This window comes from Pteropus alecto, unplaced genomic scaffold (genome assembly GCF_000325575.1).
Source record: "Pteropus alecto unplaced genomic scaffold, ASM32557v1 scaffold66, whole genome shotgun sequence".
Lineage (NCBI taxonomy): Eukaryota > Metazoa > Chordata > Mammalia > Chiroptera > Pteropodidae > Pteropus > Pteropus alecto.
The window spans coordinates 1,763,936-1,780,566 of NW_006438869.1; the positions used below are offsets into that span (position 1 = coordinate 1,763,936).

At 39.8% G+C, this 16,631-nt stretch overlaps 1 protein-coding gene and 1 pseudogene across 2 annotated transcripts in view; both read right to left on the bottom strand.

The window, feature by feature from the left end:
* The window catches only part of CTNND2 (catenin delta 2), a 651,480-nt gene that overhangs the window by 313,118 nt on the left and 321,731 nt on the right, over positions 1-16,631 (bottom strand). For both annotated transcript variants that reach the window (XM_006915865.1, XM_006915864.1), the window contains 2 exons: positions 10,899-11,093; positions 167-425 (listed from right to left, as the gene is read on the bottom strand). In XM_006915865.1, the coding sequence (XP_006915927.1) occupies positions 167-425; positions 10,899-10,971 (332 nt within the window). In that variant the 5' untranslated portion in view covers positions 10,972-11,093. The remainder of the gene's footprint in view (positions 1-166; positions 426-10,898; positions 11,094-16,631) is intronic.
* Positions 16,024-16,142, bottom strand: LOC112483006 (annotated as a pseudogene).

Sequence of the window (16,631 nt, forward strand, 5' to 3'; positions counted from 1 at the left end):
ATCCCAGACCAGAGCAAAGATTACAAAACCCAACTAGAATCAACCTGTCAACACATGAACGCAATAATGTGATGCAGAAAAAAAAAAAAAAATCGCGCTGTAACAACACCTGATTAGGAAATCTCTTCAGACACAAGCAGGGAAAAGGGAAAATGTTTGTACCCACCTGGGGTCTTTCTGGATGCTGTCGATGGATGGGGACCTGGCCAAGGTGCCTTCGGGTGGGAGGGTAGGGCCGGATTTGCTGTATGGAGACTCGACAGAGGGACAGTACTGTAGCTGTCGGTAGGGGTCCGCGTAGCTGGAGGCGGGGCCGGCGGCATAGCTGGCCCTCTGGAAGGTGGCGGCGGCGGTGGCATTCTGGGGGCCGTGCTGGCTGCCGGTGCGCTGCAAGGGGACGGAGTCGACACCAGGGGAAGATGGGGCTAGGACAGGAAAGTAGGGACAAAGCAAAAAATTGAGGACCTGCTCACAGAAATGGTTAACGAGGTCTAGGCAGGGGGAGAAATTACACACATAAAAAAAAGGGGGGGTTTGAAAGAATAAAAAAAAATAACCAGTCATATTTGAACCAACATATTCCATGTTATCCAGTAAAATGATAATCGGCATGCAACTTCAGAAATACACCTTTTGGCTACCGGGGAAAACGCATCTGTTGTGCGTTTATTGTTTACCAATGAATGTTCCAGAGAAGGTTTGTCGTTCTGAAATGTAAGCTACGTGTGAAACAAGAACCCAGAAGAAATACAGGGAATATTTTATAGGAAATCATGGATGTGAAATTATTGTTCGCGTTGAGAAAATTCAGAAAAGGTTTGTTCACGTGATGGTACATTAAGTTTATTAGGGTTTAAAACAAAATTAGTAATGTAGTTAATTTTCCTCAATAAAAAAATAAGGAAAAGTGGAAGGGAGGCTGGAGGTGGAGAGAGGCAGAGCTGATGTCTCCCTAATTAGGCCAGAGCAGGAAATGCAGGGCTGCTCTAGCGCCTGTAAAGTAACGCCCCGAAGATTTTTGTAAGCTGTCAGAGTAGCAGATAAGTTTGGTGAAGGGTAGATGTGCAGGAGATGAACTGTAACAGACAGAATAAAGAGCTGACTTGGTTTTTCCAGAGTATCTACATCTTTTCAATATGTCTAAATTGTTTTGAGAAAATTTTACACCAGTTACTGAAATCGGTTTATTTCCAAACTGAGTTTCGGTTTTCTGTTTCCTGGCCTAGATTTTTTTTTTTTTTTTTTAGTTCATGTCATGTCATTTTTGAGGTTTTCTGGATCTCAAAAATGTTTGACATCTAAAGTTTAGTTGTCCTATACAATGAGAATACCATCTTTCATATTAACAGAATGTGACATTATTAACTGCTATAGCAATTATTAGCCATGGTTAACTTTACATAGGATATTTACTTCATGGCACTGCAGATCAGAATACGTCCAAAATACAGCTAGTGTCTAGTACACCCATTTATACCATGGGTGCTCCATATGGCATTTGGTTCGGACTATAAATCACCCTCCATGACTCTGACTTTCTGAGTGCTTCTTAGTGGACAATGACAGAGCTTATTGTATCCTCTCTTACATTAAGGGACATATGCCAAGTCAAACGCAAAAGAAATTATGTCACATGGAGAAAACAATTGTTAAAAAAAATAAAGGAAATCGTGTTGAAATGACAAAAGTTGCAAAGTGAACAGAGAAAAATACCTTCTAATACTGAGAACTGGTTTTTAATGAAGAGTTCAGTGTTTCTCGATTCCAATGAATTTTTAATACTTAATTTTATAATAACCAGAATTAGGACTATAGACACCATGAAATGATGAAAATCAAAAAAATATTTAAGAAAAACTTTGTAAAGAAAAAGGTGTGTATATTCCCAGGGGTCAGTCTTCTGAAATGCTGAGGCTTGCCCGGATGGATTAAATTTCAAAATGATCAAATTAGACTAATAAACATTAAGTTCACAACCAGGAAATCTCTCTTAGGTCTTTATGCAATTTCTGGAGGATTTATATTTTCTCCAAAATATGACAAACATGTCTATTTAAAATTCATGTTTTAAAAATTTATGAACAATATGCTTTGGTGACAGGGGTTTAAAATTTAGGCCAAGCATAACCTTCCTTTTGGAAGAAGAAATGCACAGAGGTAAACAAAATTTCATTTTCTAGAAGAGTTATGATAAGCTGGCCAGCAAATCAAGGACGGAAGGGAAAAACTAAGTACACTTGACTTTTTTTCAGATAAACGCATTTTTTCCCCGTTCAGGAAACTAAGTATCTACCTTTAAGCTTGCTGAAAATGGTTACTAATATCAGAAAATAAATCCTTTTTTATGTCATATTACTCACTACTAATAAAATAAATACAATTATTACCAGGAAAGAGGATAAAATAGTACAGATGAGAAAGTAATATTGAAATCTAAAGAAATATATTTGTTAACATAAAACAAACAAAAAACAATAGGATGAGTAAAGCAAGCAACCTGACTAGCCTCTCCAAAAAACTCTCAAAGGGCCATAAATTAAAAGGTAACAAGAGGAGTTTAAGAAAAATAGTCCCAGTAGCTGATAAAAATTATGAAGACTATCAGGAAGATTAGGTCAACATGTGAATCTAGGGTATCGAATGCAGTCAAGCAGGAAAAGAAAGGTACCGTCTCAGAATATGAGGAGCAAGAAAAGGAAGAAAGAAATTTATAAATATCATCAGGCTCATCTATGTGTTTTACTTTGGCCTTTTGCGGAGAAAATATCGCGGAATTTATTCAGAACTTGGCTTCTGCAGTTAGAGCATTGGTTTACATCCGGGTCTTTTGGTCATTCTCAGTATTGGACAAGGTGACGGAGCTCTCTGAGCTCTCGCTCCCTGACCAGAAAGGGAGCAGCATGGCCTCATGGGGCTGCTGTCTGCTTTAGATGCATGAAAAGTACTAAACACCTAATAGAAAACTTTAAGCAGATGAGTTATGATAGTTATTACCATTAACTATGTTGAAATCAACTGATACTAGACAAGGGGGCCGCATATATCACGTTGGGGTGAAAGGCCCTTCCTACTGGGTATTGGACATCATAGCTCATGTGTGAACTCCTATTTCCTTCAGCAACTCCTGAAGACAGCAAGCACCTCATTCTCACTTTATAGATGGGAAACCAAGGCACAGAGAGATTGCAGAAGTTCGAGTTTACCTGCTTCCTAGCAGAGAAGGAGTTAGAGTCCCTACACTCTGCTGCCGGAGTTTATGCTTATAACCACCCCTGCAAACTGGATCGGGTTTAAAACCTCAAAGATGCCTATTACTGAATTATTTAACTTAATGAAAAAACACAGAAAAATGATGAGAGTCTTCGAATTAAGAGAAATGTCTACTAAAGTTACAGAGAAGAGATAGGTTTATCATAATTACTAATGACCTATTATATTGAAAAAAATGATCACAAATTGGTGTGTTAACAAATTTATATCATCTCTCATTAAATTGAATTTATTAAGATATGCAGAAAAACTACACAAAAATTCTTTGTGCAGAAAAATCTAATTTTGTTCCTTTCTACGAAAATCAAAGAATGGGAATACATATCTTTATCTTAATTTTATTTGAAGGAGTTTTGAGTCTTAATCAGTGATTTCACTATATTAAGAAAAAAGAGGGTGGGCTATGAAATCTATGATGAGTAAACGACTCTCAGAAAGATCGTATTAAAAATCAAAATCACACCTCTGGCACTTGACAAATGGTCCTTCAGAAGTATCATTCTTGAATCTACAGGTTAATCATTTTTTAGGTCACAAAAAAATAAGATAGCTGATGAGAATTTCAAAATATATAACTGGAATTCAAATTGGTAATTCCAAATCAAAATAAATTAGAGACTGGTCAATGCAATGAAAATACCAATACGAATGGGGAGAAAAATACACTACATTAAAGGATAGGTAATTAGATTGAAGAGAAGAAAATGTGTGAGAATCTAACAGATCTAATAGTAGCGTAACAAGGTCATGCTTTCTATTGTTAAGCATGACATAAAAAAAAAATGACTTCTACAGGTAAAGATTAAATTCTTCCTTTTTGCCTTGCCTGTGGCTTATACAAACCATGGATCTCCATCAGTATGAATAAGCTGGTGTTGGTCACACTATTAAAAGGCTTTCTTTTAATACAGTATTTCCTTTCATTCCTGTCCTGTTATACATTTTCTTAGTTGAGTTTTAGGGCTCAGTTGACCAACTCGCCTGTTTGTAGGATGACTCCTTCAGTGGAACCTTCTTGTGGCGAGCTTTTCAACTGGAAGATGCTTCATCAGCTCTGTAAATGCCTCTGTCCTCACCTGCTCTGCAAACCGCTCCTTCTCCCCTCAATAAACTCTTAGAACTCAATGAATCCTGATGCTGGTCTCTTTGGGGAGATTTTAGAAGCAGCCTCTTCAGCAGTTCACTTGACAGCTCACCCTACATCTGTGTGCTTTATGAAGTTATCTGTTTTCCACGGAGCTACGCAAATAAAGATCTAGCATGTAAAGGAAAAAAAAATGTGTTCTGTATTATATTTGGAAGATGGGGAAGAGTAATCTTTTTAAATAAAATCAAATATTCTACAGGTACTTTGATGATAATAGCTCATTACATGCATTATTTACTGACAATAGAATAAAATGAGAACAGAATAAAATACGAGAATCTGACACATGAAGAAACTTAGGAAGCCTATAAAGTAGGGTTCAACAAAAACTAAAAACATTTAGTTTTGTCTTTGTTTTATTTACCTTTGCCTTCAGGTGTATTTGTATATAGAGAAATATGAAAACGTAAAAAACATTCACACACGTTACATAAATACAAATGGAGCATGCTATAATAGGCTAATTAACATGTTCCCTCTGAAAATAAAGATGGCTTCAGTGACAATGGGTCCAAGGACACGGCCTATACATTCTGCAAGAGAGCCTAATTTCATTACTTTAGAAATGTGGAAACTTTAGTACCCAATCTACTATATTTCCAACAACATTATCATTTAGAACTGAATCGTAAAGGTCTTCCAATCTTCTGTGCTCCACACAGGTTGATCCAAGCTAAACTCAATGGAAAAACATTCACGAGTAAATTTAACATGATCTTTTAACGTGACATATTATCTTTGTGGGGAGAAGCGTTTAATGCAGAATTTTCAGTTGTAATAGAATCATTATTATTGGAGTTGATGTTGATGTTTCTGAATTTTCCCAATGAACTGTTCTACTAGCAAACTCTCTTCCTTCAGCTGTAATTAGATCCGCCCCCCACCCAGCTTTATTGACATAGACAGCTAGTTACTTATGTTTACATTGTACAATTTGACAATTTCTTTTTTCTACTATAGCTGGCATACAATAACATTTTAGTTTCAGTTGTGAACCATAGTGATTAGAGATCTATATAACTCATGAAGTGGTCACCCCACTAAATCTGGTACCCCTCGTCCTCCTTCCATATTACGACATTGCTGACTATTTTCCTTATGCTACATTTTATGTCTCTATGACTATTTTGTATCTATCTTAATCCCTTTGCCTTTTTTCCTACCGTCCCCATCAACACTCCCTCCTATTTAACTTTTTATTTACACCATTTGAGGTGAGTTAATACAGGTAAGCATCTGGGAGCAATTCTTGGTTTAAAGATGATATTTATTAAAAATTTCCAATTGGGTAATGATGTGCCCCTGACTTTTTAGATAAAAAAGGTAAAACTTTTAACTAAGAAGTTAGGGAGGTTCTAATGTGACTTGCTCTGATGAGAAGCAATCATTTTTACAGTTTGAAGTAATAGCATTTCATGAGTATTAAACTGCTAGTATCCTACATTTTTGTGGACTCAAATGATTTTAATTGAAGATGTTATTTATATATCGTTGAAGAATCGTGATAATGTTATGAACATAAAGTTTTTATGTATTCCTTCTGTAACTTTACTAAGCACTGGTTATTACTACAGAGAATTAAGGTTTTTTTAAAAAAACACTTTCTCCATATGTGCAATATTTTCACCACATTCTTCTTTTTTTATGCTGCAATACTTGTCAACCTCATACTTAGCATGTTTTCCTCTGCAATGTATCTATGATAATTCATTCCTTATTACAAGCTGACACTTTCATTACAGAAAGCTTGTTTTCTCCACTCACTTAGAATCACATTTAACCAAAAGGAAATTTGAGTGTCTATCATCAGAGCAAACGTTGGCCATTTTCACTAGTTTTTCTGAAAGATGTGTTTAGGGGTTGTTAGCAGTCAAGTGTCTGCGTTAATCAAATGACTCCTAAGTTGATAGTCATTGATATATTTTGAGTTTAAAATAAAAATCTGTGTTATTTAGTTTCTGCTTAATCGACTTGACCATAAGCAAATCCATGAGGTTCACATATTCCATGTCTGGCTGTATGCACTGTATAAACTCTGGTTCTGACAAGTCTTAACCCAGATGAAAGGTATGTTTTATTTAAATAGACACCATAGCTAAAAGTGCCTCTTTAAATTTTAATTGTGTAAGAATTAAAGCCTAAGACGTTAGGCTGACTGTCCTATAAAAGTACGTGGGGATATTCAGGCCACCGTCCGACTCCCTGGCCTGCTATTTCTGTGGCTGTTCACACAACCTTGCCTCCCTGACCAGGCCGAGATCACTAATGGCAGCCAGCCTGTCTCTGTCTCCCTCTCTCTCTCCACTCATTCACTGGCTCCGCAAGAGAGGAGTGGCTGTCAGATCTGGTGAGAGGGGGCTCTCTGGGAAGCCCTATTGACAAGGGACCACTGCTGATTCAATGGTTCTACCTGAACCTGGTGGATTTTACCTTCTCTTAGGCTACCGAGTCTCTGGGGCCAGGATGCTGGCTTCTGTGTCAACCTGGGCCCAGGGAGGCCAGAAGGCAGCCTCGGAGCCCACTCCCTTCTGCTGGGCCTGCATGGGGAAGAGGTCTGTGTTGGTTGTAGTGGCCGGGGTGCCTGAGCCTGAAGAGTCAGAGATAGGAAATGCTTTAGGGATTAACCTGAAAGAATGCCAGGCACTGGCCTGTCACTTAACAGCAGAGAAGCCTGGTTGCTAAAGCCACTCAGCCACCAACCTGAGCCAAAAGCCAGTGTCCCCTATACACTTCCAGTCTAACGGGCCTCATAAGACCACGTCCTCTTTTCCTAAGGAGTTAGGGTGTTTGTTCTGACCATGGAAGCCCCCTGAAGGTGGTCTCCAGTGTGGGGTGTGTACAACACAACGGGTGTGAGAAATGGCCCCCTGGATATGGGAAAGCAATCTGACAATCTTTCTTTCTATCTATTTTTAATCTTGACTTTTACCTCAAATAATTTAATAATATTGTCAAAGGAGTCCATCACCGTCAAACCAGTGTGAGGAAAGTTAGAGGAACTTCTTTAAAAAGAAGAAGAAAAAAATTAAAAAAAAAATGTCAATAATAAAATAGTAATGACTACATATGTATTAACAATTACTCTAAATATAAATGGATTAAATGCTCCAATCAAAAGACATAGGGTGGCTGAATGAATAACAAAACAAGACCCTAACATATGCTGCCTACAAGAGACTCACTTCAGATTGAAGGACACACGCAGACTGAACTAAAGGGATGAAAAAAAGGTATTTCATGAAAATGGAAACAAACAGAAAAGCTGGGGTAGCAATATTAATACCAGATAAAATAGACTTTAAAACAAAGGCTATAAGAAAAGATAAAGAAGGACCCAGTAATCTCACTTCTGGTTATTTATCCAGAAAAAACTCAAAACACTACTTCAAAGAGACATGCGAATTCATATGTTCATTACGGCATTATTTACAATAGCAAAGACATGAAAGCGACCTCGAGTAGGGAAGTCCATCAATGGATGAATGAGTAAAAAAGAGGTGGTACATATAAACAATGGAATATGACTCAACCATAAAAAAGAATGAAGTCTTGCCACCTGCAACGACATGGATGGACCTTGAGAGTATTGTGTTAAGTGGAGTAAGTCAGACATAGAAAGTCAAATGCAGTATGATTTCACTTACATGTAAAAAAAGCAAAACAAACAAAACAGAAACTCATAGACACAGAGAATGTTTTGATGGTTGCCAGATGGGAGGGGGTCAGGGAGGTGGGTGAAAAAGGGGAAGGGATCAACAAAGTGGTAGTTACAAAACAGTCATGGGGATGTAAAGTATAGCATAAAGAATATAGTCAATAATATTATAATAACTATGTATGGTGTCAGAGGGGTACTAGATTTATCAAGGTGATCACTTTGTAAGTTACATAAATGTCTAATCGCTATGTTGTATATCTGAAACTAATATCATATTGTATGCCAAATGTAACTGAAAAATAAAAAATGTTAAAAAGTAACATTGTACACTATGTATATAATTTATAAGTAAAAGACATACATCCCTATTAAAGACATTTTCGCAGACATATGGGTTCTGATAGAGAACGTGCCTGGAGTTGCAGATTTAGCTGTGAAAGTGTACGAATTGGAAATGAAATAAGTGTATAAACAGGGAGTAACCTGGGTGAGTGCAGGGGAGACAGAGTTGTGGTTTTATGTTTAGGAGCGGGAAAGAGGTGGCTTCTTCCCTCACCCAGAGAGACCATCCAAGCACTTCTGGAAATTTCTGTAGCGTTGCATAAACTGGCATATTTCCTCAAAAGTGCCTCAAGTTCCAAGGTGCGGACTAAGGTGAGGTTTTGGACATCTGGCTGTCACATCTTCAGCAGTTCTCTGCCAGGGCAGAGATTCCGGCTCCTGGGAAAAGCCTGGGCAAACAGCTTTTCCCTTTTTGAAATGACACTTTGAAGTGTCCCCTTGAGAGGACACTGCTGCCTTCCCTCATAGGAGGGGCCAAAGAAAAACAGCCTTCACTCGGTCAGCACGGTTTTCCACCGATGGCTCTGAGTAGGGGTTGGCAAACTTTTTCTCCAACAGGCCAGAAAGTAAATATTCTCAGCTTTCCCAACCATCTCGTCTCTGTCACGACTACTCAACTTGGCCACTGTGGCGGAAAATTTAAGGATGACACCAAATAAATGACAGCAAATGAAGGGGTGTGGCCATACTCCAAGAACTTTATTTGTGGACACTGAAACTTGAATTCATATAAATTTTAAATATCATAAAATCGTATCCATCTTTAGACTGTAAACCATTTAAAAATGTAAGAGCCGTTCTTAGCTCATGAGTGCTAGAGAAGCAGGTGGCCAGCTGGATGAGACCCATGAGACCCATGAGACCCAGTTGGCTGACCCCTGGCTTAGAGAAAATGCCATGGTTTTATTTTTTAAAACTGTGAATGTCTTCCTCTGTCTTGATCTGACATAGATGAATGAAGCATTGTTTTTCTTATTGTAGCTAATTTTCATTAACCTCTAGAAATTTTTAACAAGATAATTCTATGAACATATGAATATGGAACAGAGAATCAACATGACCCCTTTTGTCATCAGCTTTTATTCAAATTAGATACTGAACATCACTGAGGTTTTTATCTTTGTCTATTCTAAGGGACGCATGGAAATATAATTACCATAGTTCATATTAATAATATGCAACAAACTCAAATGTTAAAATAGCCCAGCCTCAGATGGGAATGGATGTGCGGGCTGATGGGTGAGAGAGATTCTGACAGAAGAATAAATGGGTATTCTTTTTCAGTTAAACCAAGATATGTATTATTAGCATTGGATGGAATTTGTGATGTCGAAAATAAAATAAAGAGGATTTTGTGCCTCTTTTCCTATGATGCAGTGAAATCTTGAAATGTGAATATCAATAATCAACTATAAAAGCAACAATACTGGCCTGGATTTCAAAACGTGTAATTTAGTATCATAATACAGTTTAACAAAATTGCCATGCTCTACTTCGGGGTAACTAGAAGTTATAACAGTTTTCAGACATAGGCACGCACAGAGCCCTGTGTACCAAGTTCTATGCCAGAGACTCAGCCTTTCCACACCTCGGCCCCCGTCCTGGTACCGTGGAGCATTAGAGAGAGAGAGAGAGAGAGAGAGCCTACTGTCTGCAAGTCAGCTCCACAATAGTTTCTAAGTTTACTTAGCAATGAGAGGCTTTATAAGTGCAATTCTCGACATCTTCTTAATTATATCAATTTTGTAGTTAAGATAAGTGTTCTCCAGCACATTTAACCATGACATTTGACCAGTTATTTTGCAAATGGCTACTTGTTCTCGAAAAATACTTGTCTTTCTTCATGCAGCCTGTGGTGGTGTTCAATTCAAAATATATAGGAGAGCAATAAAGTTGATTGAACATATTCAATGGCCAATATCCAACCTTTAAATGATAATTTCATATGATTTAACCTAATAGTGTGTATGAAATAATGTACAAAATATGCTACCTTTTTAGTAAATATGTTTTTCCCAAGCTTGCCAAATAAGTATATTATTAAAAAATGCTTACCAGCATATGAGCATGCCTACATGCTCATTACGTCCCGTATAATGACGGTGTTTTCTTGGAATACATATATTCATTAAATGCATTAATAATGATGCGCAAAAAATTAGCACTGTTTCCTTCGATTTGCCTGTTTGACAAAATAAGCTTCCACCCCCCACGGTCCTTCTTCCATTTACAATATACTCAGGGAGCTAAAATGGAGTCAGATTGGTTTCTGTCACCATCGGCACAGACACTGGTGATATAAGAGGCCACAACGCTTGTGGGGAGAGAGGACACACACACACACACACACACACACACACACGCACACATACTCACTCACTCACACACACACGGCCCCCTTTCACAAGAGAGCGTTACGTAAGCCCCCAGCTGTGCCCGCCCTCCTTGCACAGGCCCCCGAGTGGGGTCCTGAACACTCACCTGTGCTCGTGCGGTAGGTGCCGGTGAGTGCTGGCGGCAGAGGGTCCCCCTGGCTCTGGCTGAGACTCCTCATAGGAGGCTTCTGGTAGACGCGGTCTTCATAGATGGGGTCTATGTGGTGCTCGGGCGACTGCAGAGCCCGCAGCTCGGGGCCCAGGTGGCCGTGCTGGCTGCTGTACGAGGCCCGGGACCCGGCTGAAATAAAACAACAGGAGACGTGAAGGCCTGGCCCACGTGCAAACGGAACTTGTCTTTTTTTATATCCATGATGTATTTGATTTTTTTTTTTTTTTTGGGACAGAAATGTTGAAATCTGCAGAAACTCAAATGAACAACACAAACGGCAGCAATATGTCAAGCTAACCAGCTTATCGGCATCACTCAGCTGCCTCGATCTGCTCCCAGATCCCATCTCCCTAGAAGGTTGATGGCGATTCTGAGAGAAATCCACACGGAACGGGGCCCATGAAACGTCCTTTTGCTCAGCCTGGAGGGCATCCCTTGAGGGCTTCTGTTCTCAAGGGATCGGGCAGAGTCAAACCTAAGACATTCTCCCGCAGTCCTTTCATTTTCAGTTTTACAACAGAAACAGTTAAAGTCAAGAGCAAATGAATAAGCCATGCCGATGGAAAGCCATCCTGATGCTGTTCCTGAAAAGTGAACCCGTCTGTCCCCGTCAGCAGATTTTTCCTGGCAATGAACAAGCTGAAATGTTCAGACTTATCCACAGCCTAAGTCCCCGAGAGAGGCGGATTTTAAAGTGTTTTCGAGTGGTATTTTCTTGTACTCTTACCCTCTAAATCGGAGCATCTGCATTTACAGTCTACCTTCCTCTGCGGAAGGGATAAATGGCTGTCAATAATTGGTTGAATTTATAAGTCGAGGCTATATGTCACTCGCCTTAGAGATATAAATCCTTTTCCGTGTCATTCTGTTGCAGAGGTGCAGCTTCGAAGCAATGCTGTGGGCTAGGGAACTTCTGCACATGGGACAATAAAATTGGATGAGCGCTAAGAGGCTGAGTTGACACGGGGAAAAGGAAACGTTGGTTGAGAGCCAATATTTCATTGGAGGCAGTCAGAATCATGTCCATGGAGGCAGATGGGGTAGGAGGCACCCAGGGACAATGAAGGCCAAGAGGCATCAAGGAGAGGATATTACCCAATAATGTGAGTGAAGAACACACAGGAACCACATGGGGCTGCATCTCCAATGCTAATACCCGCAGGGCATGCTAGGAGCTGTCAACTGCCTTTGAACAGGCCCCATGGGGAGCCCCCATTCCAGCCTAAACCAACAGGGTCCTGGAGTCCTTTCATTTTGGTGGTGTTTGTGGACAGCTTTACCTCTGTTCTGCTGGTCCATGGCCTTCACTGGCAGCCGCTTTAAAGGCCAAATCATCAATGCTCAATGATTGTGCTCCTTCCTCTGGATCACCTAACCACAAGGATTTTATTTGATATTCGTGTCTAGTATATCTGAGGAAAATGTCATTCAGAAGCTCTGAAATTGCCAACAGATAAACGTCTTACTGATATATTTACACAGGCAGCTTTAAATTTAAATGAACAGAAAACAGGATTTTTGAATGACTGCAGCATGGCTGAGAATTCTATGAATTAAGTGAATGAAAATCACTGACTGCTTTGAGGAATGAACAGGGCAGGTGAGTTCCTTACCTTTCCCTTCTCTAGTAATTAAATCAATCTTGATTCAGAGTGTTCAGAGGAATGATAGGTCCAAAATAACCGGTTTACATAATTAGGTCCCTTGCATCTAATTTATCGCCTGCCGACAGCATGCTAAATGTTATCTCGTGCTCATATTTTCCAGGAATATATTTTAAGGATGCTATTCCTTGAGCTCCTGCTGCCAGTTCTTCCTGCTTCTTGAGGTTTTGATAATATTGCAAGGACTTCAAGTATAAATGCAAGAAAACAGTCCTTTTACTTGGCCCTTGAATAATGTGGGGCCTATGGGTACTGATCCTCCACGTGGTTGAAGATCCTTATGTAACTTTTGACTCCCCACAACTTAACTGCGAATAGCCTAATGTTGACCAGAAGCTTACCGATAACTTAAACAGTGATTATGTTTCAGGTATTATATGCTGTATTAACAAAATAAGCTAAAGAAAATAAAATGTCATTAAAAATACAGTTATAATACTGTATTTAACAATACTATAAGTTTATATAGTCTGTTTGTAAGATGAAAAAAATCTGTGTATAAGTAGATGTGCATAGCTCAAACCCGTGATGTTTAAGAGTGAACTGTACATCCAAATGTTGTATAGTTAAATAAAAGTTATCCATCACTGGCAGACTTACAGTTGTAACTTCATCATCATTCCATGATTCTAAGTCTCTGAAAACATCTAAGGATAAGGAATGAAAAAGACCTGCTGATCCTTTAAGTGGTGACATGATCCCAGGGCATGTGTGAAAATTCTGTTAGTGTAAGCATTTACTAGGCAGGAGGAACTTTTTATCAGTATACCTTGACCAATGGTCTAAGGCAGGAATAAGCATCTTAAGATAAGGTCTACTTCTGTGGATACCATACTTTCTATGTGCTGATATTAATAAAAAATGTAATAGATTAAATATTTGAAAAGTATATTATACCCTTTTATTAGCAGGCTCTTGATAAAACTATAAGTTCATAGTGTTTCCCTATGGAATCCTTTATGCAAAATACATTTGCATAGTGAAGCATTATGTATAGTACTGAATGAGACAAGGCTTTCAAAAAACAGTACTGTTTATCCATTGTGATCAAGTTTCCATTGCTCACGGGTGGGCGCAGCTATGGGCAAGAGAAACTTAGGGAACTAGGAGAGAAAAGAGAAGCAAGGGATCAAAGGTTAAGTGTAAGTTTTGGGGTTCCAGCTTTCTACCCCTCCTGCTCAAGAAAGAACGTTTGAGACCCATACTAACAGACCTGTTTTATTTGGGGCTATTTCAAGAAAATTCTCACACAATCTCTTCTGGGAATATGCTCCCAAATTTCATGAGATGGTGTATATACTTGCTGATTCAAAGAAAAAAAGAAATCTGTGACTTTGTCCAAAACGTCACAGACATGAAGGGCAATTACGTGGATGGAGAATGATCGTGAGAGCCTCGCCTTGACCAAGCTCAGGGCTCAGAATGGCCGAGGTCATCGAGTGTGATACCTGTGTCCACAGGGCACTTTCTGACCAATTTCTGCAACGATGCTTACAGCATCCAAAGTCAACATGCTGACGCTGTTGTATGGTTTTACTCTCCCCACTTATCCTCTTCCCAAGACAAAGTTTGGTTCTAAGGAGCTCAGGCCCTGGCAATTCTCATCTGCGATGTTTCTGAAATCAATGGGTCTGAAGACCTGCATCTGAGACATGAATACTCAGCTGCCAGGCATAGAGGTTGTGACTCGGAGGGCCAAAGGGTCATGTAATAGCCCACGGGTGCTCCGTGCAGGCCATACCTCCTGCAGGCCCGGGAACCCAGGAGGACAGAAGACCGACTGATGGGGGACTGGGCCTGAGATGGGTGCTGAGCAAGAGCTACTATTTGTCATAAAACGTTAGCCACCTGCTCACGGCTGCTAGGGCTGACCTCACGGCTCATATGGCTCAGCACCCGAGCTACTCCTGGCCACTGAGCTGTGGCTTTGGTGGTGGGAGGAGACAGAAAAAGGTTCAGTCCTGTGGCACAGAGCAGGGTATGGGCTCCAAGGGCTCAGAGGGCTGGGCAGGCTGGACCACTGGAGGGGGGATGGGCACTAGACCTTGGACATCCCTTGCTTCTGTGTAGGCACCTTCACTTCAGCGCCGCCATTTACATGGCCGTGCCTACGCAGAAGCTGGACGTCATGGCTCTCCATCGAATTCTGCACATACGAGGTGGCTGTACAAGTGTAGATGTATAATGTTCCACAGTTCGAAGTAAAAAGAAATAACGCCTAAAGTAGACATTCTATTGCTGTTTCTTGAGTCGATTTTGCCCAGACAACTTGAAATAAGAACACGGGATTTGGGCCCTAGATCTATATCTCACCAAGTGGGTGAATAAAGACAAGTCACTGACCCTCTCTGAGCCCCGGATGCCTTGTGGAAAAATACAAATGATAACAAATGCATTTGTACAGCATGAAATTGTGGGAGGTTCAAGATGAGAGCAGTCATGTATGAAAATGCTCTCTGACGGATAAAACTACCTAAGGTAAATATTCTCATATCACTCAATCTTAGAATCGAGAAATTATGTTATCTCATAAAAACACCCCTTTTGATTTAAATAAAACAAATGCTTAATATACATTATCGAAATATCAAAAACAACTTAGAGATTTGATTTTGAAATAGTCTCAATGACAACATTTTAATAATTTTGGAAAATATTGCAAAATATAAATCTACGGTTTTATTTTCTTGAAACAATTAGTGTTGCTTTGTAACGGATAACCGCAAAGAATGCAGGAATGAGTAAAGTCCAAAAGAGAGAGAGATATTAAAATAACCAAGAAAAGGTGGAATCCTTTTTAAAAAGGGATATGGCATAAATTAAACCTGCAAATTGAAGATAACAAACATTTGCTAATCCAGTAGGAAGCCAGAGACAGACCAGCAGGCAGTTCTTGACGTGAAAAATGATTATGAAGCTGACAGTGCTAAAGGCTCCCTCACTGGCTTGCTCGTCTCATCCTCCACACCACACTTTCACTGGGCCGGAGAATCCAACAGGCTCTGGTTATCTCAGACCAACAATAAGCAACACTGATCATTTTTCACCTGACCGGCAACATGTAGTAGTTATCATTTTTGGACTGATGTGTAAATGTCTACAAGCTAGATTTTACATATATCATTTCTATGCACCAGTTGATCCATATTGGCCAATACAGTCATTCATTTGGCACATATGAACATCTGGGTAATCTCTAGGAGTTGAGGTGCTTAGACAGACCAGGTCCTTGGCCTTGAAATAACTCATCACATTCAGGCAGGTACAGAGATAGAGGCACTGAAGAAAAATAAAGTAGGGTAGGGGAGAGCAGACCAAGTGTCGAGGGTATGCTGCTTTGATGGGGGCCGGGGGCGGTTGGTCAAGAGGTTCTCTTCCTTTTTTTTTGTTTTTTACGCCTACAGCACCTGGTCTTCCTAGGTGGTCTCCCATCCAAGTACTAACCAGGCCTGACCCTGCTTAGCTTCCGAGATCAGACAAGATTGGGCACGTTCAGGGTGGCATGACCGCTGACAAGAAGTTCTTTTTGAGCATCTGACATTTCATAAGGCCGGAGGAGGGCACTAAGCAGGAAGACCCCAGTGTCTCAGCTGAAAGGAACCAACAGCCAGAGCAGAGGCCTTCTGCAGGAGATTAGTGTGCTTGTATTTACAGATGTGATTTTTAGTACCTATTTAATCCATATTGTGTTTTAAAAGAAATGCTAGTTAGTATGTGAAATTTTTATGAATTCATGCTGTAATTGATTGTAAAAACTAAAAAATATTTTCTTAACTCAAAAGCACTTGAAATAGCCAACAGATCACACATAAATTCATGAGAATTGCACAAGTGAAGACTTGGCTTAAATATGCATGTACACTTTTTGCATTTTGAGTTTTCATTCCTTTAGTACATGATTAATTCTCAAATCTGTTTATTCCCCAAAGAATCTTCTGGGGGCTCTTTGAAATGCTGATTCCTAAACACAACCCCCCAAAAGATTTGGGCTTGGCCCAGTCCA